The sequence below is a fragment of the Sus scrofa genome, chromosome 5 (assembly GCF_054392235.1).
Source record: "Sus scrofa isolate SSC_HxYL_T2T_F1_AM1 chromosome 5, Sscrofa_HxYL_maternal_Yorkshire_Landrace_v2.0, whole genome shotgun sequence".
In the NCBI taxonomy this organism is placed as follows: domain Eukaryota; kingdom Metazoa; phylum Chordata; class Mammalia; order Artiodactyla; family Suidae; genus Sus; species Sus scrofa.
Window position 1 is genome coordinate 5,336,734 of NC_139387.1, and position 23,320 is coordinate 5,360,053.

At 50.3% G+C, this 23,320-nt stretch overlaps 1 protein-coding gene across 1 annotated transcript in view; it reads left to right on the plus strand.

The window, feature by feature from the left end:
• EFCAB6 (EF-hand calcium binding domain 6) overlaps positions 1-23,320 on the plus strand; it is a 221,323-nt gene that overhangs the window by 171,954 nt on the left and 26,049 nt on the right. Inside the window, 3 exon segments of the mRNA XM_084955059.1 lie at positions 2,720-2,875; positions 10,943-11,138; positions 14,228-14,419. Of these exon segments, the coding sequence (XP_084811185.1) occupies positions 2,720-2,875; positions 10,943-11,138; positions 14,228-14,419 (544 nt within the window).

Genomic DNA, 23,320 nt, shown 5'->3' on the forward strand with positions numbered 1-23,320 from the left:
GGGGCTGGAAGACCCACGGGCCACTTCAGAGCCCCAGGCTCGGCTAATTCACTGTCGCAGTCCTCCCCAGAGACCAAGCGCTCTCGCCGAAGAGCCCGATTCATGGAACTCACCGCGGACTTCTGTTTTCTCCACAACGTCGGAGGGTGACCTCGTCGAGCACCTCTGCCCTTCAGGACGGCGTGCTTTTCCGTTCCGGTGTCAGTGGGGCTCCCAGACCACCCCGCCGGACAGTCCGTCGTCGTTTTCACTGAAGCTCGGGTGAGATGAGGGTGCAGGAGTCGTGTTGGTTAAAGAGACTGAGATTTTATATCTGCCTCTTACTAAGAGAACTGATTTTGTTTGAAGTGGCCTAAATACGTTTGAAATAGTAAGAAGAATTGTTTTTTCAACCCATATGCATTTTCCGTGCCTTGTGCCTTTCTGCCCGAGTCGGAGGTGAAGATTCAGAAGCTGAGCAGCAGGAGTGAAGCATCCCCAGCAGCGGGGCCACTTGCTCTAAAATGCAGACTGAAGGCTCAGGAGCAAAACCGGCTGGCCCGGAGTGCAGCCGGCTGTGTGTCAGAGGGACCCTGTGGCGTCCCGCTGGCCGTGACAGTGGCCTCTCTGTGCGCGCCGGTCCCGTTGTCCAGACCGGGAACCAGGCCGTGTGTCGGCTGACCCGGGGGGCAGCTTGGTCACGTGGCGGGACCGACACCCCGATTCACCACTTGCCCGGCGCGCATCCTTGCTCCGCAGGGGAAGTAATTACTGCCTAGAAACCAGCCCAAGAAGTGCTGAACGCCTCAGTTTTCTAAAAATATGTATCTCCAGCAAGTTTGGCTGTTTTTTTATACCTTCGTTTATAGGATTAAGTGGTAGAGTACAGTCGAGACGAGGAGCAGTCACTCTGCACCCCGGGACCGAATTCCAAGCACGCCTGCGAGGGACCCGGGATGTGGCTGCTCTCTGTGTACCTTCACTCGATCCAACTGCTCGGAGGCGCACGCCCGCCAGCTCGGAACTGGAGGTCTAGAAGCGAGGGAGACGGGGACCCACGGAGCTCCCCTCCCGCCTGGGACCCCGCCCCTCCTCCTCTTCTGATGGCTCACTTTTCTGTTGCTATGGGTGATTTTTTTCCCAAGCATCCTCGAAGGCCTGTCCTCTCCACAAATACGTATCAGAGGTGGCTACAATCACCAGCAAAGATTTCCTGTCTGGCGTTTCTGGCCTATTCTCTTCCCTGGGTGAGAACCCACAGCCAAGCCTGGGTCCAGCGAGCGCAGTGCTGAGTGTTCAGGGAAGAGCTCTCTGGAGACCCAGCGGAGCCGAGGCAATGGGACAGAATCAGTCCACCCTGGGTTGGGTGCAAGACTGCTGATTCTTAAACACGTCCACACTTTTTAGCCCTTCAGCAATTTTTTTTTTAAGTCTGGGAAGAATTTTCCTGAAACACTGAATCAGACACTTGAACACATTCAAGAAGGTTAGCCCTCGAGCTGGAGCGGGAGCCGCAGCTGGACGCTGTCTCCGCCGGCAAGGGAAAGCTTGGCCGAGCCCCGTCTTCTTCCTATAAAGTGGTATTGAGGACTTTCCACCGTGGCTCAGCAGGTTAAGAACCCAACTAGTATCCATGAGGATGCGGGTTCAATCCTTGGCCTCGCTCTGAGGGTTAAGGATCTGGGGTTGCCACAAACTACAACATAGGTTACAGATGTGGCTGGGATCTGGTGTTGCCATGAGCTGTGCTGTAGGCCGGCAGCTGCAGCTCTGATTGGACTGCTAGACTGGGAACTTCCACATGCCCCAGGTGCGGCCCTAAAAAGGGAAAAAATTGGGGTGATAAGTACCCAGCTCCCTTGCAGCGCTGTTGAGAAGAATAAATGGGCTACATGAAGACAGCACAGCTCCTGGTTTGCCAACGATGCACACAAATGATGGTTGTGTTTCTTAACAACAGAGCACCTGACAGTACACAAGGGGTCCCTGGACCACCCCCCGCCCCAGAGCACACTGATAAAGCCAAGGCTCCCGGCCTGTCTTGCTCCCAGCTCCTGCATTCCTGCCTCAGGGGCTTAGCGCTGGCCATCCCTGGGCCCTGAAAGGTCTTCCAGGGGTAAATGAATCCCCACTGAGTCTTTCACCTGCCATCTCTGCTCAAGTGTCACCTTCCCAGTGAGACCCAGCTGCACCCCTTACTGGGAACCACAGTGGGGCGTTCTCAGCCCCACTCACCAGCTCTCAGCTCATCCGCTGACCTTCTGACCCACTGTGCAGTTGCATTCTGCCCTCTGCTTATCACTGGCCCAGAATGTAAATGCTCCCTCCCTAAATTCGCTTGGTGTGTTCCAGCACCTGGGCAGTCCCTGGCATCCGACAGGTGCTCACCAAATCCTCATCGAGAGACTGGCGGTATACTCCCCCTGTCTCTAGTATCACTGCATTTTTAAATTCTTGACTCCATTTTTAAAGTACTAATTCTAATCAAAAGTCAAGGTTGTAATTTCTCTAACATAGTTTTGCTAATGACAATAATAATAAAATGGCAATGATACAGACTTATTATTTTTCCGGAATCCCTTTCAAGGTAAATGTTACACCAAGGCGGCAAAGCATCTTGAAAATTAGTTGTCAGGTGAGCCGTCAAAGCATCACATTAGAATGCTCATGAAACCCCGGCTTTAAAGAAATCATTTGTTTTCCTGGCTTCAGCCTGTGTCTCAAATGTATTTTCTTTCAGGGATAAGCTTAAGGACCACTATCAAGATATCAGCAAAGCCCTCAGCAAGCTGGATAAACCTAAAAATGGCTCCATATCCTTCTGCAAGCTGCAGAAGCTGCTGCAGGAATGCGGTTGTTCTCTGAAGCAAGAGGAGCTGACTGACCTTCTAAACAGGTTTTCTTTGACAAAGTTGGCTCCGTTTCCCACAGCACTAAAAACCAAGTTGTCACGTTGCTTTCTTGAATTTCTTCTTCTCTGTCCACTCAGAGAGGCTTTTGGCATTGAAACAGCCTCCACGGCACCCAAAATTCAGTTTCTATCTATACATCCAAGTACCACGTTGTACTCATGGAACTTAGATGATGTTATAAACCAATGTGACCTCAGTTTTTAAAAAAAGAAAGGACCTTTACATATTCCACTGGCAGGGCTAGGTTCTAATGGATTTGAGTCAACCCAAAGCTAAAAGAAAGCAACTGGACAAATGCGTAGCTGTTCCTGGTACGTCTTAGCAGCGTAATCATCCTTTTTAAACATTATGTTTACGTTACCCAAGTTATTCGTGAACTTGGGCAAGAGTCAGATCGACCCCCAAGGCTTATTAGAAACAGAAGCCCCCTTCCCATCTCCTCCTCCCCTGAACCACTAGCTTCCAACATTTTAAACTCCTATCTTTTGGTACTTCACTCAGTGGTTCTAAGCAACACACTCCTACAACTACATCTTGATTTTTTCACTTCAGGCAGTGTCTACTGACTTCCTCCCAGGAAGAGCGGAGTTAACTCTTTTTCACCCATCCCTTACCACCAACCACCTCACCCTCTCGGCCTCCACCACCCCAGGGAAACGCACGCAACCTTTACCGCCATGGGCTCCCTGTCACGCTGCGTCACAGTTTGGCTTCAGTGCAACCTTCAGGGTTTGTGTTACTGTGACCAGCTGCTCACTTCTCCTGTATAGCATTTGGTTTTCCCTGGAATTAATAATTGTCTTATTCTTTTTTTCTGTTGGCTTAGTTTCTGTGTACTTCTTCTTACTAATCGAACCCAACTCACCCCCACTTGTGAAAGCTCTTTCCAGTGTGTTCAGAAACATCAGCGAATCTACTGGCTTCATCTTCTTGGATGGCCCTTTTCACATTCTTGATTTCTCAGAAATTTTCTTGATTTATTTCACTAATGAATTCCTCTCCTGCTCGTTTCTCTCTGAAACTCCTATCATTACTGATTAGTGACCACCTAGAGTGTTTCCTTATATTTTTAAATCTTTCCTGTCCTCCATCACTTTTGCTTCTTGCTCCACCCTCTGGGAGATTTCCTCAGTGTTAGTTCCCAACTCGTCTTTTGAGATTTTTGTCTCTGCTAATCATACTTATAGTTTTCATTACCAGAACTTGTTTCTGTTCTCAGAGTGTTCCTTTCCTATAGCATCCTGTTCTTGTTTCATAGATGCACTATCTCATATCTGGAGATATGAAGAATAGATTTTAAGTTTTCTTTACCCAAGAAGTCTTTCTTTGGTGTTGCTTTTTTCCTACTATCTTCCATATTAGGCATTTTCCTAAAAAATATGCTCATATCAAGAGTGAGAAGATTTCCTGTCATGGTTCAGTGGTAACAAACCTGACTAGTATCTATGAGTGCAGGTTCAATCTCTGGCCTTACTCGGTTAAGGATCTGGAGCTGCTGTGGCTGTGGTGTAGGCCAGCAGCTGCAGCTCTGATTCAACCCCAGCCTGGGAACTTCCATATGCTGCAGGTGCAGCCCTAAAAACCAAAAAAAAAAAAAAAAAAAAAAAAAAAGGCAAGATACTAAGAGGCAGATTAGAAGTTCTGCACAGATGGCTCGAACTAGTTACTTTGGTTTGAACTACTTTGGTCAGGTAATCTGGTAGGTAGTTTCCTTGGGTTTTCCCAGTGTCAGAATCTTTAAAACTTTCTCTTTGGGCTGGTCAGATTTCCTAGGGAAGGCATAGAATGCCCGGTTAAATTTGGATTTCAGATAAACAATTTTTAAATATAAGAATGTGCCAGGAGTTCTCTTTGTGTCTCAGTGGGTTATGAACCTGACTAGTATCCATGAGGATATGGGTTCCATACCTGGCCTTGCTCAGTGGGTTAAGGATCCATTGTTGCTGTGGCTAGGGTGTAGGCCAGCAGCTGCAGTTGCAATTTGACCCCTAGCCTGGGAACTGCCATATGCCATAGGTGCAGCCCTAAAAAAGAAAAAAAAAAAAGAAAAAAAAAAAGAATGTGCCATGCAATATTAGGTATATATTTATACTAAAAATTGTTTTTGTTCATCTGAAATTCTAACTTAATCAAATATCCCTCTAGGTTTGTGTTTGTTTCTTTGTTTCTCTAAATCTGTCAAACCAACCCAAGAAGACTTGCTCGTCTCCTGCTGCCAGCCCTCTGGGAGTTGACCAGGAAAAGAAGGCTGGAATTTTCTACAGTCAGTCTGATAAACTGAATAATGCCCCCAAAGGTATTCAGGTCCTAATTCCCAGAACTGGCAAATGTTACCTTATATGGAGAAAGGGTCTTTGCGGATGTGATTGAGTCAAGCATCTTGAGAAGGGTGGTGATCCTGGGTTATGTGGGTGAACCCAGTGTGGTCACAAGTGCCCTTATAAGAGAGAGATTTCACCCAGAAGTGATCACAGAGGGAGAGATTGGAGTGCTGTGGTCACAAGCCAAGGATCTGCAGCAGCCCCCAGAAGCTGACAGAGGCAGAGAACTGATTCTTCCTGAGAGCCTAGAAATGTGTGATGTTGAAAGCCAGCCACTTTGTGGAATTATATGAGAGAGTCATAGAAAGCAAGTAGAGTCAGTATATAAACTCACTTTACTCCCCATTTCAGTAAAAACCCGCCCCGTCTTGAACAGCCGTTACCCTCCAGTGGAGAAACACTTTCCATCCCCAGAGAACCACCTCCAGCTCTTCGGCGTGGGTGGTGGGAAGGTGGGGGATGGGCACCCACCCACCTGGAGCCTGGGGCAGGGCATGGGGTCAAATTGTCTCCCACACCAGCTTTTAGCCAGTCCTCCTGTTTTAACCCACTTTCATTCCTATTCTAGACGTAGCTGGCAACCCACCTCTGGAGGCTCTGAGGTATGCAGGGTGTACCTACCTGCTATAGTCACCCAATGCACTTATTGTTATTTTGAACAATTATCTATTAGCTCAACTAAGAATAAGAAAGTAAGAGATTCTATTTTGCCTTCATTTATTCCTTCTCTTATGCTCTTTCTTTAGGTAGATCCACATTTCTGAATGATCTGATTTTCCTTCTTTCAGCAAACTGTGTTTTAACATTTTTTTTTTCTTTTTAGGGCTGCACCTGCAGCATATGGAAGTTCACAGGCTGAATCGGAGCTGCAGCTGCTGGCCTACACCATAGCCACACCAACACCAGATCCTTAACCCACTGAGAAAGGCCAGGGATCAAACCCTCATCCTCATGGATACTAGTTGGGTTCCTTACCACAACTAGTGAGCCACAACTCCATAAAAATTTCATTTTAACCACAGCTTGATGTGTAATCTCAGTTCCCAAACCAGGGGTTGAACCTGGGCCACAGCAGTGAAAACACCAAATCCTAACTACTAGACCACCAGGGAGCTCCCAGTTTTAGCATTTTTTGAAGGGGAGGGTGGCTGGTGATGAATTTCCTCAGTGATTGTTTGTCTGAGAAGATATTTATTTCTTCTTCACTTTTGAAGGGTAATTTCACTGGCTATAGAATTCTAGGTTGGTGATTTTTTTTCTTTCAACACTGTAAATATTTCAGTCCCCTTTCTTGTTGCTTGCATGCGTTCTGATGAGAAGACCTATGTAATTATTATCTTTGTTCCTCTGAAGATAAGTTTTTTTCCCCTTCTCTGGCTCCTTTCAAGATTTTCTCTTTGTCTGGTTTTCTGCAAATCGAATATTATATGCTGAGGTATAGTTTTCTGGTATTTTTCTGCTTCATGTTCTGTGAGCTTCCTGGAAATGTGCCTCATGTCTGTGATCAATTTTGGAAAATTCTCAGCCATTATTACTTCAAATGTGTGTTTTTCTGATCCTTTCTTTCTTTTTATCTGGTATTGCAATTATGTGAATGTTCCACTCTTTGAAATCATCCCACAGTTCTTGGGTATTCTGTTCCAGGAATTTTCTATCGACATATTTTAAGCTCACTGATTTCTTTTTTCCCCCTCAACCATGTCCAGTCTACTGATGGGCTTATCAAAGGCACTTTTCATTTCTGTTATGCTGTTTTTTTTTTTTTTAATTTCCAGCATTTCCTTTGATTCCTTCTGAGAGTTTCCATCTCTGCTTACATTAGCCATTTGTTTTACATGTTGCCCACTTTTTTTCCACTAGACTCCTTTACAATTGAGTCATAGATAGCTATTAAGTTCCCTATCTGATAATTCCAAATTATGTCATGTCTGTGACTGGTTCTCATGCTTGATTTACTGTCTCTTCAAACTGTCGTTTTTTTCTTGCCTTTTAGCATGACTTGTAGTTTTATTGTTATTGTTGAATGCCAGACATAACATATCAGGTAATAGGAACTGAGGTAAAAAGGTCTTTAGTGAGAGGTTTTATATTAATTCAGGTAGGCGCTGGGCTGTGTTTAATGTTGCTGTAGCTATCAGTGCCAAAGTCATTGATTCCCTCCAGTGTCCTTGCTTTTGTCTCTCCTGTTTTATTATTGGGCTTCCCTAGGAACTCCTCCTTAAACAGAGTCTTTGTTTGAAACTCTTTCCATTGTAATCCACTGTTATACAGGACCTGGTTTCTTATGGTGGTGAGGAGATGGGGGGGGGGATTCTATACCCTTATGATTAAATCTCAGGAGTTTTTTTTTCTTCTTTTTTGACCACTCTACGGCATTTGGAGTTCCCAGGCCAGGGATCAGATCCAAGCTGCAGTTGCACCCTATGCCATAGCTGTGGCAATACCAGATTCTTAACCCATTGTGCTGGGCTGGGGACCAAACCTGCATCCCAGTGCTCCAGAGATGCCTCTGATCCCATCGCACCACAGTGGGAACTCCTAGATCTCAGTCTTTTAGTGGGCTTGAGTCCCTGGGCTTCAAACTTCAGATATGTTCCATAGCTTTTTTTTCTCCCTTAGGTGAGACAGGAAGTCTAGAGGGAGCTGGGTTGCTAATTGCCCTTCCCCCAGATGGGATAAGGCTCTGTAATATCTGTTCCCATGGAAAATATTTTGGAGAAGGCTCTGACCATATTTACCAAGGATTATTCTTCTCTTTCCCCTGCCAGAGCCAAGAGGGGACCATCCTCAGATTTTCACTGTGATAACCTGGTGGTATTCTTGAAGATAAAGCCCATGAATGTGAGGGAGGACCCCTAAGACTGGGCCCCCAGGAGTTTCTCACTCTCATGCTGGTCCACACGCAGCCTCCACCTGTTGCTCAAGTTACCATCTAGGTATCCTGCCAGCTTGTAGCTCCAAAGGCTTTTGGTCCAGGAAAACAGATCTTGACTGTAATTCTTGATATTCACCCTTCTCTCCAGATTTGGGGTGGGGGGAACGTGACATTTTGCCCTGTGTCCACTTGTGATGGGACCAAGAAAAGACACTGATTTTTAGTTTGTTCAGGTTCTCTCTCATTGCAAGGTTTAGAGTGACACTTCCAAGTTCCTGCATGTCTGATCTCCCCACCCCGCTCTTCACTTTCCCATTCCACATCCCATCGTTTGTCAGCTACAATTTCTCTCTGGCAGATCTCGTTAAATTTAACTTTTAAATGTCCTCCAGCCTCAGCGAGGTTCTCTCTGCTTGGTGGATTATAAAACACAAAACCCAATGGACAGCATTTCATGATTATGACTATATAAATATGCATAATTCAAAATAGACTTTTCTAAATAGTCAGCGTCCAAGTAGGGAATGACGCTTAACTTCCTTCTCGGTGGTCTGCCCCCAGGCCTCTGTGTCCACCTTGTTGTAGGAAAACTGAGTGGCGGGGCGGGGGGGGGGGCGGGTTCCATGCATCATTTCTCAGCTTAGAGGAAAGATGGTTCTCTGCGTAGGAAGCTGTTCCCAAGCACATAAAGTGCAGGGTGATTTCTTTACCCTTTGCTGTTTTCCAAACACGAGGCTCAGGTAAAGTTCCCCATCGTCAACCTTCAGCTGTTCTGCAGAATTCTGTCCCACCTTCTGCTCTGTGGCTTTTCCCTGACACCCTCCATCCTAGATGGAGCCCGCCCCCCCCCCCCCATTCTCCTGTTCCAGGTCTGCCACCAAAGAACGTCGGGGGCTCTCCCTGCGACTTCCCCAGGTCAGATCCCTTTTCTTATATCTTAGATCTTTTTCAAGTCTTAATTTACATCTTTATTTTGCTGGAGTACTTCCTGAAGTGATTTCCCAAGAAAAGATGGACAGGAAATAAATTTCCTGAGTTCTTTGTCTGAAATTTTGTTTTTCCTTCCCACAGATTGCTAGCTTGCCAGAATATAGAATCCTAGAGAGAAAATAATTTTCTGTTACATTTTGAAGGATAGCACTCCATGGTGTTTGAGCTGAAAGAAGCCCAATGTCTATGCGTGCGTGCGTGTGTGTGTGTGTGTGTGTGTGTGTGTGTGTGTGTGTAGGGAAAGAAGGACCATCTCAACCTCAAAAGGCTGTATGTTTTCTCCCTTAAACAGAGTTTTTTCTCACTAAATCTATTTCCAACTGAACAAGAATTCAAATGCATTCAGGACATAAATCACGGAAAAATAGCACCAGATAAATAATTAAATGATTACAAGAGAGTCTTGTTAAAGCGTAGTTAGGCTTGATCCTTTTAAAAACAACGACAAAAGGGCTGTGGAATTTCTGCAGTCCACCTGTCAAGGGGGCGATCAACTTTTTTATGAATCGAAACCTTCATAAGGAACCATTGCTCAGTTGCTTGTTTCTTCTCAAAGACCTCTTGATGATAAACATCTCTGTTCTTTGTAATTATATGTAGATTATTCTTTTCTAGATCCAAAATAGACTTTTCTAAATAATACTGAGATTAGCATATGCATCTGATTTTATTACTAAATTTTAATACCAAGTTGGCAATTTACAGTGCTGATGAAATAGGGCTGATTATCCTTTTCCTCCGTGTCTCCGTCGCGCGAGCCAGCGATGCGGGGCCCGTGGAAGGCGGCTCTGCAGCTGCAGGTTGGAGAAGCACAGCTCTTGGCTCCTTCTCTTTAGAAGCCGACATCCAAGTCGCTAGAAACTTTTCTCTCTGTCTCCCCGACACCCCAAAAGCTGTTCTTCTCTGACGCATACTCCATCCTGTCGCAAAAAAGGCGGGAGTCCGAGGGCCAGCAATCCCTAGGGAATCTCAATTACAGAAAGGTGAACTTTTTCCGCTGCATTTTGAATTATTTTACATCCTTAATATATGTGCTCTGTATTCTCATGAAACTCGGATTTGCTCTTGCCGTGTATTCTTTGAGAATGTGGAGGAGTCCTCTTCCGCGTCTGGGCAGAGGGCAGGGAGAAGCCTCTTTCTACGTGGAAGTTCCTGCTGGGTGGAATTTCTGTTTGAGAAAATGCAAAGCCATATAGCTTTCATAAAAGGGTGTTTTGGGCACTTTCATGCTGACAACGTGGCTTCAACCATTCTTGAAAAAGAAGTCGCTGTCTGTTTTACTCCGTGCCTCTTTTCCTTTTCTCTTCTTGGGGGAATTTCGCTCCTTTTCAGCCTCCCCGCCGCGTCTCGGTGCGGGGCCCTCGTTGGCCAAGGTCTCTGCGACCACGGTGCCTCCCCATCCTCCCTCCCCTGAAACCTCGCCTCCCCATCGCCTCCGCCATCACATCGCCGGCAGATTCATCTTCCCAGGATACCCCTCTGCAGTGTCACGTCCCTGCCGAAGCACCGTCATTTGCCTCAGTCCCAGGACCAGGCCTCCTCCTCCCATCCTCTGCTCTCCAAAGTGTGAGCGCTCTTGTCCAGGCTTCAAGTCTCAGAGTGTCAGGACAGGACACTCTGTGGTCCCACAGCTGGCAGTGGCCCTGCCCCCTCCCTCTCATAGCCCTCCCCGGGTGCCTTCCACCTCTGTGTTTGTGTGCCCGACTGCTGGCACAGCTAACCATACACGTGCACCTGCAGGCCAGGGAACAGTGTCTCCATGTCACCCGTGATCTCCACACTCTCCTGTGCTCAGCACGTGTTTGTTGAGTGAATAAGTGATGGGGTTTTTAATTAACATATTGTTTTCTTTCTTTGGGGACAAGTTGGGGCATCAGCTGGCATGATAATTCCATCAGTTACCTCGACTTCTTGAGAGCAGTGGAGAACAGCAAGACAACAAGGCCTCAGCCGCGAGAGAAGAAAGAGCGTGTGCCCCTCGATTTTGCGACCCTGAATCCGGAGGAGGTTCTGAAGAGCATCCAGGAGGTGGTCGCCGCCTCGGGTCAGGCTTTGTCGACGGTATGACACGCGGGGCGCTTTCACTGTGGCGACTGGGGTTCTGGTGCTCAGGCCCGTTCCTGGAAAACCACCGTCCGCCCTCCCCCTCCTCCTGGACCCTCACCTCTGTCCGCTCTCCTGGGGGCATCAGAATTCGATGCGTTGGTGGAGATCAGGTTATTCATTTGAGCAAGCGTGTGTCCACTGTTGCTCTGTGCAAAGCCGCGGTGATGGCACGTGGCCAAAGTCCTGGTCTGGGTCTGCGGTGCGGGCGAGGGGTTCCAGGGAAGGAGGCAGAGGACAGAGGCCTGAGATGAGAGGGGCTTGGCACCTCCCTGTGAGCTCAGGCTGGGGATGGGAGGTGTCGGGTGCCCTTGAAGAGGCTGGCCGGGGCTGGGCTGCGGCACAAGGGCTCGTGGTGACCAGCAGTGGGGAGGGTGCGAGGCGGGTGTCCCTGAGCACACCCACATCGAAGCTACGTGGCAGTGGGTGCTGGGCGGGGAGGGTCCTCGGAAGACAGCGCTCTGGCCGTGTCCCCGGAGAGGTGCTGGGCCCCCACGGGGGTCCACATGCATGTTCTCCCTGCAGCTGCAGCTGCAGAAAGAGAGATGTCATGTGCAGAGGGCAGGGCTTGCAGTTTAGTGAGATGGCGGATCCAGGGCCTCGCACGCAATGCTGGCAGACGCCATCCAGGCAGCACCGTCAGAGCAGGATTGCAGGATCACAGACCCACCAAACGCTGAGAACTGCTCATGGAACCCTGTGCCCACTCCATGCCAGGAGTCCAGGCATAGGGGGTCAGGGGGAAAGAAGGAGAAAGACAGAGACAGACAGCCTGTGAACGTTCTAGAAGCCAGCGGGAATGCCTTCCTCTCAGAGAGCAGATATTGTTTGCCCATAGGAATTCTTTTTGAGGATTTAGCATTTTTGTGTCTTTATTTCAAAGACTACCTAAAGATCAGAGAGAAATTAGCATGAGCACATGGCGAGTCATCTAGAAAGCTCATCTGTACACCTTTCCACAGCCGGCTGCCCTGGCCCAGTGGTCACCCGTGAGGACTACAAACTCGGATGTGCACAGGGGCCAGTGGTGGCGAAGTGAGCTAGAGGCACAGCCCCGCCCCAAGGGCAGCCTCTCCTCAGCCCCCATCAGTGGTTGCTGAGCTGAAAAATGGCCCCAGCTTTGCTAGAGCTTTGTATATTTCATGAGAAGCTATGAAACCTCCTGATTTCTAAATGTCAGCACATATTTCAGATTTGTCAAAAGCCCTGTGCAGGCCAAATAAATCCATTTGCAGGATGGCTTTGCCCTCTTCCGGTTTAAAGTAGCATCACTTCACATCTGGCAGGATGTTTCTCAAACCGAGGTCCATGGAACCTGTGGGAAGAACAGTGGTTCTCACTTCTGAGAAATACTCCTTAGGAGATGAGGTGTTTTGGGGTGTTGTTTTGTTTTCTTTTGCCATATAGAAGTTTCCAGGCTAGGGGTTGAATCTGACCTGCATCTGCAACCTACACCATAGCTCATGGCAATGCCAGATTCTTAACCCACTGAGCGGGGCCAGGGATTGAACCCGCATCCTCGTGGAGACTAGTTGGGTTCGTTACTGCTGAGCCACCATGGGAACTCCTGGAGGCGAGGTTTTAAGCAAGAGAGGGAGTCTCTGGCTGGGAGACTGGCAGATGGATTGAGGGAGAGGGGGCTGCGTGAGGCAGCGAGGCGAGGGGCGTATGCGGTGTCTCGGGGTGGGGCTAGGAGAGGGTGCCGGACACTTGTCCCTGGAGACACATCTCAGTGCAGCCTTACATTTGTAAGCAATGCCTTACGTTTGTAGGGTCTGATAGGTCCCTGAGACTTTGCACACTTAATTTGCCCACCTACCCCATGGCTTGTCAGGCTGGATGGACAGAGGGGGCGTCACGCAGCCCCAGGAAAGTGCAGGTCCCGAGGCCGGAGCATCTCCTAACACCTCTTTACGCAGAGCGCTCAGTCGGCTCTGCTTTGACCTTCATTCTCCTTGACATCTGCTGAGATCCCCTACGTGCCAGGTCCCTGGACAGGTGCATTTTCAGGTTGCTGCAGTAAAACCTGGAACAGCATGAGTTGCGAAGTCCCTCTTTTTATACCGAAGGCGTTAAACTCAGAGAGGTTGAGGGCTTACGGTGGGTGGCAGAGCCGAGGTCAAAGCCCACTTCCTGGCTGTGGCGCCACAGGTTTCCCCTGTACGGGGCTGTGTCGTGTTACCTCAGGCTAAATGCAGACTTGAAGCCAGGCAGTATTAAGGTTAACGGGGTAAGGCATATAACACCCCGTGGACTGATGGGGCATGTCTAGTCCTGAATGAGAATTCACCGCAGGGGCATCTGGGGGTGGGTCTGCCAGCACATCAATTCTCCCTTAAAAAAATAAGATCTTAACCTACCACTTAAGGCAGGTTTTCTAGTGCGATAGAAGGGCATGATTTTGTTTCAACAGATGGAAAAGAATGCACTTCCTTCTTCTAGCAAATGTTTGCACTTGGTTTGCCCGCTATACGAGTGGGTTGGCATGTCTACCCCAGCCCCTTTGGCACAGGCACGGGGCCGTGGGGTCTCCACCGAAGGCCAGGAAAGGACACCAGTCTCAGGGTGCAAGCCCTGGGGTGGGGTGGTCCAGTGACTTCCCCTCCTGGCCATTTTAGCAAATGGTGAGACCCCTGCCCCACGCACCCCGACACGGCCGGGTTGCCCCTGGGCCTCCAGTTGCAAGTGCTTCATTCGGGAGCAAGAATTTGATGATGGAGAGAGACCTCGGGCAGGTGCTTCACCCCGGGAGCCTCTCTTCTCTGTAGAACTGGCCTCCTGGGACAGGCGAGGACCGGCTCCTCGTTCACTCCTCCTACTCTGCGAATCCAGGTAGGAGTGAGTAAGGCGAGTTTCCCAGCGACACGGCAGCTCCTACGCCAGTCACATCCTGTCTGTCTCTCAGTCCATGTGCATTTCCTCGGGATTTAAAATCTGCAAGGGACTCGCACCTACACGATTCCATTCCCATTCAGAAAAGCAATACTTAAAATATTTTTGAAATATTCCCTGGACAGTAACGTCTGCCCTTTTTTTTTAAATTGTAGGCATTTTCTGCATTGGACAAAGAGGACACTGGGTTTGTAAAGGCCTCCGATTTTGGACAAGTTCTTAAGGAATTCTGTTACAAACTAGCAGATAACCAGTATCATTACTTTCTGAGAAAACTAAGACTTCATCTAACCCCCCATATAAATTGGAAGTATTTTCTCCAGAACTTCAGCAGTTACCTGGAGGAGGTAAGAATACCTACATCATACAAGCGTTTCCTTTTGAAAGGGGGCTAAAATTCGCTTGTGCAAAATAGATTACCGATTAAAACCACGTCAGATACATTGATAATCGCCTCAGTTAAATTAGTTCATTATAAATGAAAAAGTGATATAAATTCCACAACAACCGTTAGAAGGTATGTATGTCTCCTCTACTTTATCAGGACGTTATTTTATTTTATTTTGTAACTTCGGAGAAGTTGAGGGACCCTGCTCTTGTCTGGTTATTTTAGAGTTCTAGGAATCGGAGATCCCTGAAGATGGTCTGATCTTCAGAGACGTGAGAGCCGCTGCGCCTCAAGCCCTGGGGCAGCAGTGAGGGGACTGGGCTCCACCTGGGCAATATTTGTGAGGACCTACTATGTGCCAGGCCCTGGGCCATGTAGCAGCCAAGCCTGGGGTAGGGGGCAGCGTGGAGTTGGGGTGAGAGCGTCCTGGGGACAGTCTAGGAGGGCTTCCTGGAGGAGGGTGCGTGGCTGACCACAGGGCGCCTGTTCCTTCCTGGGACCACTCCTCTAGCGGCACAAGCTCTTTGTGCCCAGGCTATTTCTCCATCTCGAAAGGAAAAGGGACCGACATCATTAGCGACAGTGATGATCTGGTTTCTGCCCGTTTGAATTTCTTCAGGCGCCATTCCGTGCTGAGTGAGAACGGACCCACAGGTGCCATGGTCCCTGGCCTCACGGAAGGGAAGATGAAAACAGACATGAAAAATCCGAAAATAACGCACCAGCTAAATCACAGCAGGCTTGTGCCAGGATATACTGTACTGCCCCCCCAGGAGCTAGGCCTTCAGTCAGTTGCAGGTGGACACACGTTTCTGTAATGAACACTCGAGTTCCCACGTCCTTCCTTGATCATCGATCTGGAATCCATTCTAGGAAACGAGAGCAAACAGCAGATTGCTTTTAAGGCTTGAGGCTCCTGGTGGAAGCCACAGCAGCAGCAAACTCTCTGTCGTGCTTTCTGAGGGCGAGCCCTGTTCTCAGGCCCTTTTCTACGTTAACTTGGGTCAGTCCTTCGCTCTCACTACAAGGCACGTGCGCGTGACGCCCCGTTTCATGGGTGAGCATCCCGGGCACAGACATCAAGTCACTGGCCCGCAGCCGCCCCCAAGGTGAGCGGTAGCGCTGGCTTGTGGCCCCAGGCAGTCTGGCTCTCGGTCCCTCTCCTCTGGGGACGCCCTTATCTTCAGAAGGATGTTCCTAAGAAAGCCGCCGAGCACGGTGCCTGTTTTATAGCTTTGGGTTTGTGGTGGTTGCGTCGAATCCTGCCTTTGGCACTGAGGGTTTCCTTGCTTAGTATCATGCACTTTCAGCTTTCGCCAGGGTGTTACCCTGTAAAGGAAGGAATTCTCCTGAATGAACACGCCCCGCTCAGGGGTCGTCCTCCCTCCCATCTCGTGAAGACAGCGCGGCTGTGGGTCTCGTGTTCGTATCCCCTCAGCCAGTCTGTGTCTTTCGGTTGGGGCAGTTAGTGCCTTAACATTTAAGGTCCTTGTCGCTGTGTACGTTCCATTTTATTAACTGTTTTGGATTTGTTCTTGTTGCTCTTTTTTCTTCCCTTCTTCTCTTGTTCTCTCCTCTTGTGGTTTGATGACTAGCGGTGTATTTGAGTTGATTTTTCTTATTTGTTTGTGTATCCGTTGTGGATTTTTGGTTTGGAATATACCAATCATTCTGAAGGAAAGCAGTCTAGTCCCTCCTAGGGACAAACAGCGTTGATATTTTGGTGCATTTACTTCCAACCCTATTTTCTATACACCTGTCCTTTGGGGATGGGTCAAGGACGGAGAGCTTAACTTTGCTGCTGAATTTAGGGGTCTTTGGGAATTTTCTCAACTCTTAAAAAACCCCTTGTTAGGAAGTTGCTGTTGTGGCTCAGCAATAACAAGCCTGACTAGTATCCATCCCTGGCTTCCCTCAGTGGGTTAAGGATCCGGCGTTGCCTTGAACTGTGGTGTAGGTTGCAGATGCAGCTCAGATCTGGTGTTGCTGTGGCTGTGACGTAGACTGGCAGCTATAGCTCCGATTCAACCCCTAGCCTGGGAACTTGCATACACCGCAAATTCGGCCCTAAAAAGCCAAAAAACCAAATCAGAACAAAACAAAACCATTATTATTTGTATCAAAGTAACATGTCCATATAAAAATAAAATTGAATTATTGCAAAAGATTTAACGGCAGAGATCACTTGATGAACTATGTACCCCAGTCCTGCTTCTCCAAAGCAACCGGGGTCATTTCCTACTGCTTCTCCAGCCGTCTGCCCTGCAGTCAGCACTGCCTGCGCTCCAGATCTTAAATAAGGAAACCGCTCCCGGCTTGCTGCTGGGAGACCACGGGGCTTCCCCACCCCCGCTGCCCTGCTCCTGCCCTGCGGCCTCTGTGGGTCCCTCCCGGAGCAGCCTGTTCACCCACTGTGACATCGCGGGCATCTCCATGTCAGCAGTTCGTCTCTACAGGCTGGCTTTTGTCGGCTGTGTGCCACCCCACATTCACTCTCCCCAGTCAAGCGCGCGTTTCCGGCGCCCGCTGTGCACCAGCCCCAAGCAGAGCCCTGGAGTCCAGTGAACCTCGGGCCTGCAGTCCGGCAAGGGAGACGGCGAGACGCGAGGCTGTCTATCAGATGTCAGCTTCCAGTATGTGCTGTGGGGTAAAATAAAGCGGGACAGAAGGACCTGGGTGAGAAGGGACAATGAGCCGAGTCCCAGAGGAGGGGGAGGAGTGAACAGAGTGACCTCAGGGGAGGAGGCGTCTGGGGCACAGCCGGTGCAAAGACAGGGAGGAGGGAGCCTCCCTGGCCCAAGGTGCTGCTGCCCGGGAGGGAAGGAGCGGGAGGGGAGCTGCTCTCTGGGGAGGGGGGGCAGCGAGGGGCCACCCCCCCCCCAAGTAACACGGAGACCCAGGGAAGGTTTGTGGAGAGGAGCAGCGTGAAGGGCTGCATTTTAGAGAAGTCACTGTGGATGCCAGGGGCCAAGGGCCAGGAGGGAGGACTGCCCACCCCTGGGGAGGGGTGCTGGGGGCGTGGCTCCGTCCTGGGCACCTTTGGAAAGTGCGACATGAAAGAGAGTCAGGAGTAGCCCAGGCTTTGGGGCTTTGAATGGGGAAGGGAGCTGGGGGACAGTGTCCTGGGCCAGAGGTCAGCTTCATTGACTTAGCTGATGCCCTGTCATTGGACCTTAGGTGGCTTCCAGTTTTCTGCGTTGTTACCCCTATAAGCATGTCCTTATCAAGTATCTATAAATAAGCACCCAGACCCTTCCATCAGCTTCCACTGGAGGATCCCACTGACCACCCTGCATCCTCGCGGGCTCTGTCCGAAGGTCATGGAGCCTGCAGGTGGAGGAGGCGGGGCCCAAGCTTCAGCTCACGACCGTCCTTGCTCATGGTTCACCGGCTCTTGGGTTCCCAGGTCGAGGGCCTTCGGACACTGCCCCTGGCTTCCTGGTGTTCGTTCGACTTGATTTTGCCTTCCTGTGTCCTTTGCCTCCGAAAGCACTTTGCTGATTGTCCTTTAGAGGAGGTTTCAGGGTTAATTGCACCATGAGTGACAGTGAGGAATGTGTTTCCAGACAGGAGGGAGCAGGAGCAGGTTGGCTGAAGGGCTGAAGGGCTGGACCGGGCTGTTGGGGCTGGGGGTGGGGTTTTCTGTTGTCCTGTTTGCTGATGGGGGAGGTGGCAGGAACAGACCCCCGGGGTCTGCCTCCCTTACTTCAGAGTTCAGGTCCCTTCCTCTAAGCAAAGGAGACGCGCTGAGACTTCGGAGCAGAGACGTGGGTTAGCTTTTCGCCAGGGCAGCTGGGATGGTACCCAGGCATGTGGGGGCGCGTGGCTGTGTACCTGGGGATGGTTCCTAGCTTGGAGGGGCGTGGCTGTGTTGGAGGGCGTGGCTGTGTACCTGGTGCTGATTCTGGAAGTGTAATCCTGGCATGCTGTTCTTAGTAGAAGGAAAAGAGGTGACAAACAGTAGGCATACTTAGTGCATCATCCTCAAGCTCATTAAACACGACACCAGCCGTCCTTCCCTCCGGGGGAAGCTTGGCGGCAAGTAATTAAAAGGAGATTACCAAAATGTAATTAAGGCAGTGGGTACCTCTCCTTGCAAAGGAAGTTCTCCGTGAATAATCCCCAGCCAGCCCGAATCCCTTCTTGGAAAAGGGACAGCTGGAGGGTAGCCGACACGTCTCATACGACCTCGAGTAGGATGAAAGCGCACCGTGGTGTAAGGTGAGGATGTTACACCTGCTGACGACCCACTTCTTAGACGGGGTCACGGCTACATCTGCCTTCAAACACTTGTGCTGATCCGTGTCTTGTGCGAGGTCACCCGGGGCAGGTGAAAATCAGCTCCCTTCACAACAGATGCCGCATTACTTCTGGATCCTGGAGTGTGGCTTGGTCCCTTCTGCTGCCCCATTAAACACCACTGACGTCAAAGTCGGGGTCAGGGACCAGGGCAGGTCACTGCCCCAGCACAGGCTCAGTGCATGGGCCTCACGTCTCCCTTGTGACACTGAGCTGCCCGGAGGCCCGTGAGCTGCCGATGACAAGGCATCATCAGGGTTTGCAGACAGGACCAGCGAACATGCTTCATGCCGCTGGGGGCATCGCGTCTGAGTCAAGATGAGAAACTCCAGCCTGCCTGGCAGAAAAGAAGAGGCACAGTTTCGTTGAAGCTGAAATGCTACCTGGGGGCTTGGTTGAAGAGTGAAAAAGAACAAAACAGGACAAGCCCTGGACGCGGGCACAGATACCGTTTTCACGTGATGTGATGCTCACCAACTGGGCGAAAACCTCGGAATTTCTGCCCTCAGCAAATACCGCTTTTTCACGTCTGGGAAAAACATTTTGCATTCAAAACGCCCTGTGGAAAATATGGAGTATCCCCTTGTTCTTAGAACTCATTCCTGTTTAACATTTCTTTTGAGTCTTAAAGTGCCGTTTCAGTATCTTCTGTGAATGTAAAAATAATGCTCAGAGCCGAAAGACTTTTTAAAAGACACAGTAGAAACCCATACGAAATCCTTCTACTTTATTACCATGGAAATAATGGAATTTTTAAATAAAATACACCCTCATTCAATGCAGAGTAATTATTTTGTCACATTCTCGCTAGCAGAGAGCCGGTGAGATCTGTGCTCACCTTGTGGGTATGATGTGTTGCCTTTACCGTCACCCAGCGAGATGTTAAATAACTTGAAGGTGGTTTGTTTTTTCCAAGAGAGAATTTCAGATGGTAGTTTTCAACCAAAGAGGAAACCTAAGGCACATCAAAATGTTTGTCCTCTTTTATGGACGTCTTATTTATATTAGTTGCCGACAGTGTGGCTTCAATTTATCCTTCTTTTTATTGTAAATTATAATGGCGTCCATGTAAGTTTAATGAATGGTATAAAGAATGAGGACACTTCCTTTCAGGAAAAGGCCCGAAGTTTATTGGGAATAAATTAAGGAAATTGTTAAGATAGGTCATTACTGTCATTCACTCTCGCCCCTGATGGCAAGAAAGGCTAAGTCCTCTTGATAGAATTTTGGTGATTTTTGAACATTTCCCCTAAATGTCATTCGCTTTCCACTTGCCAGCTTCATGTTTACTACCCGTTGTCCTGGAGACGGTTGAGGATATGGCCTGTTGGGGGGGGGGGCACTGGGACACGTGGGGTGGCCTTGGTGACAGCCCAGGGTGAGGGGCTGCTGCGATGGTGCCTAAGCTAAAGGAAAAGGGAAACTGTCGGCCCTCCTCGCGTGGCAGCGGCAGAGTGAAAATAACATCATCGCCCAAAGGACCAGTGAGGGGCACAACCGCTCAGGTTCCCTGGCCGCCCACCAGCCTGACGCACCGTCACTCTTGCAAGGTTACAGCAATCCCCCCAAATCCGAGTGCGCTGAAGCGCCCCTGCCTCCCAGGCCCCGCCTGGATCTGGAGCCTCCAGGCGGAAGGAGTAGAAGCCCCCTGCCTTCCCCAGTGGGGCGGACGGCCGAGGGACTGGGTGCCTGCTGCCTTAGTGGCTCCAGACGGGGCTGTGCCTGAAGCCGGACAGGGCTCGGCCGCCAGAGGAAGCGGGGCCTGGTCTCCACGCCTCTTGCAGAAATGCAAGGGGGCCACACCAGGCTTGCTTCCCCACCCCTGTGGAGGGTGGTCACACTGGCCCCTTCTCCGTCCGAGACCCCTTTTCAGGCACCACTGTTTCAGGGAGAAGATGAGGTGGTCGTGAATCCATGCGGTTTCGAAGAAGGCCTCTCCCAACTGAATTTCCAACAGAGTAGCAACCGCTGGAAATTAGTAAAGAAAATTTGAGCCAGTGAATTTTCTCTCCTCCAGATGTTCCTTGATCCCGGAGGGCAGGGGCAGTGTTACCCCATGTCTCTGCTCTGAACGGGGCCGGGGCCAGGCCCTCAGCCCGTCTCTAGGGAGGCGGCACGGCGGCTCCGAGACTCCACCTCCCGCTCTGTAAACACTGTTGCAAGCATTCTCCTTGAGTGTGGACCGGCTTCTTTCTGGATCCTGCCCTCAGTGGGATACTCTCTATAGGTTCAACACAAGAGGCCCGTGGCACGGCCCATCCAGGCAGACCTCTGCTCCCTCGGTCCCTCCAGGGCCACAACCGTCTCATCTCTAGTCAAATTCAGTTGCAATGTTTGGATCCACGAGGTGCCCGTGTTGAGCTGTACCATTGATTCTACAAGGTCATGACCAGATCAAGTAGCCAGGAGTCGGTCCAAGAAGCCATCGCCCCGAACAAGCCTCAAAGAGCAAATCCGGGCTCCAGATGGCACCAGCACCTTCATTATCACCATACAGCTCCGTGTCCAGCTCAGAGGGGGGACCCCACAGCTACGCGTCCAGCTCGGAGATGAGCTGCCTGTGTTCAGATCCCACATGACTTCCCACATTCAGCAAATGTGAGTGACATGTGTGCCAGGCCCTGGGCCAGCCCTGGTGCCCAGGCTGGTGGGAGGACAGGTCAGCAGCCTCCCAGTTCCCTTGGGGCTGGTGATTGCTCCAGCAGAAGTGGCTCCGATCATTCGTGAAGGAACCAGAAAGTTCCACCTCTTGGCTTTTGCTGAGGCCTGCACTTGAACAGTCCAGGAGGAGAGATTAAGAGGAAGAAGCACCCCACTGACCTAGCGATGGTGCCTGGCCTATCACTGTCGTCTTCTGGTCACCTGCAGTCAGAGACCAGCATCCCAGTGTGGCCACATCTCTGTCTGTATTTTACGGGTGAGGAAACTGAGGAACAGAGAGGGGACAGCATCCTTTCCAGGTCACACAGCTAGAAGTGCCAGAGCCGGGATTAGGGTTCTGACCAGCACCAGGCCCCTGCTCTCCGCCTCCTCCTGTCAGCGAGACCCGTCTGAGTGTTGGTTCCGCAGGGTTGTTCCTCGGATTGAGTTGAGGAGCTTTGTATGGTTCCGAACGTAGCAAACACCAAATGTTTGCATTATTTTTTTTATTCTCTCCTTCTTGAGTGAGTGCGTGGTTAATGTATAATGTTTTGTAATGATGTGATTATATGGTATGTAATTTATTTGGGTGGAAGAATTTATTTTAATAGTTTCATAAATGACTTCAGCCATGAGTTTATTGAATCATTAAAGGGTCGAAGGGGTGGCTTAAATGTTTTGTCTATGTCCCTGCCTTTTATGGCAATTTCATGCTGCCAAGGGCTTTGTGAATTGGGTGTTTGCAGAGGTGACGGATGGGTCCTTTGGGAATGGTGAGCCGTATGGTAGCTGTGAGCCCGGGGAACCGGGGGACGACCTAAGTGTGTGTGTCGGGGCAGAGGTGGCCCATCTGGCTCTCGGATGAGCCGGCACCATGTCTGGACATTAGGAGGCCGGGCTTCCCGGACATAAGGACTAGAGACCCACAGTGGGGAGGGCCCATGCTTTGGGCAAGGCTGGAGCCTGGGTCAAGGTGGGGGAGAGGGTGGGCACAGAGGGTCTGGGAGGGAGGCCGAGGGGCAGGGCTGTGCGGGTGGGTCTCCCCTGCTTGGCTCCATGGGTAACTCAAAACATCTACTTCTCCGGGGCAGAGGTGGGTCTCTGCGGTTCACCACTCAGTTCCTTGCTCTGCTGCCCGTGCCTGGGTCAGAGCCTGCAGGCAGGAGAAGCTCAGTCAGTGTTTATGAGTTGACGCAGCCCCCCTCACGTGCGCTGTGTGCTGGTGGCTGGGATCAGGAAGGATGCGAAGAGCCCAGCTCTGGCATCAGACCATCCTCAGCTCCGTCCTCCACTCCCAGGGTGGACTGTGGGTGGGTCCTCACCTCTCATCTTTGAGCCTCGCTTTGTCAAAAATAGGAGAACCATGGCTGCCCCAAAGGGCAGTGGGGGGTTGAGAGAAACTTCTTGAACACCTCAGCCTGGTGCATAGATGAAGGAGGCACAGTGAACAGTGGTCTCCAGAACTGGGTCTCACTGCCCTCAGTACTGGGACTTAGTGCCCTCATTACTGAACTTAGTGCCCTCATTACTGGGTCTTGGTGCCCTCAGTACTGGGTCTTGGTGCCCTCAGTACTGGATCTCGGTGCCTCCAGTACTGGATCTCAGTGTCCTCGGTGCTGGGTCTCAGTGCCCTCAGTGCTAGGTCTCAGTGCCTCCAGTACTGGGTCTCAGTGCCCTCAGTGCTGGGTCTTAGTACACCTTAATTCAGTTCCAAAGGGAAAGTAGCTGAAATCTCCAGATTCCCCCTCATTCTTTGCCTGGAAAGGACCCCTGTCTGGTCAGAGGTCCCAGTGTAGGCAGTGGTCATGCCACCAGGAAGCCTGGGACTGTGTCTGCAGTTCTGGTGTCACTCCCTCACTCCTGCAAGCAGCATACTGGGTTACTGATGCTCATTCATGCATCAGTAAGATCTCCAGCCCTT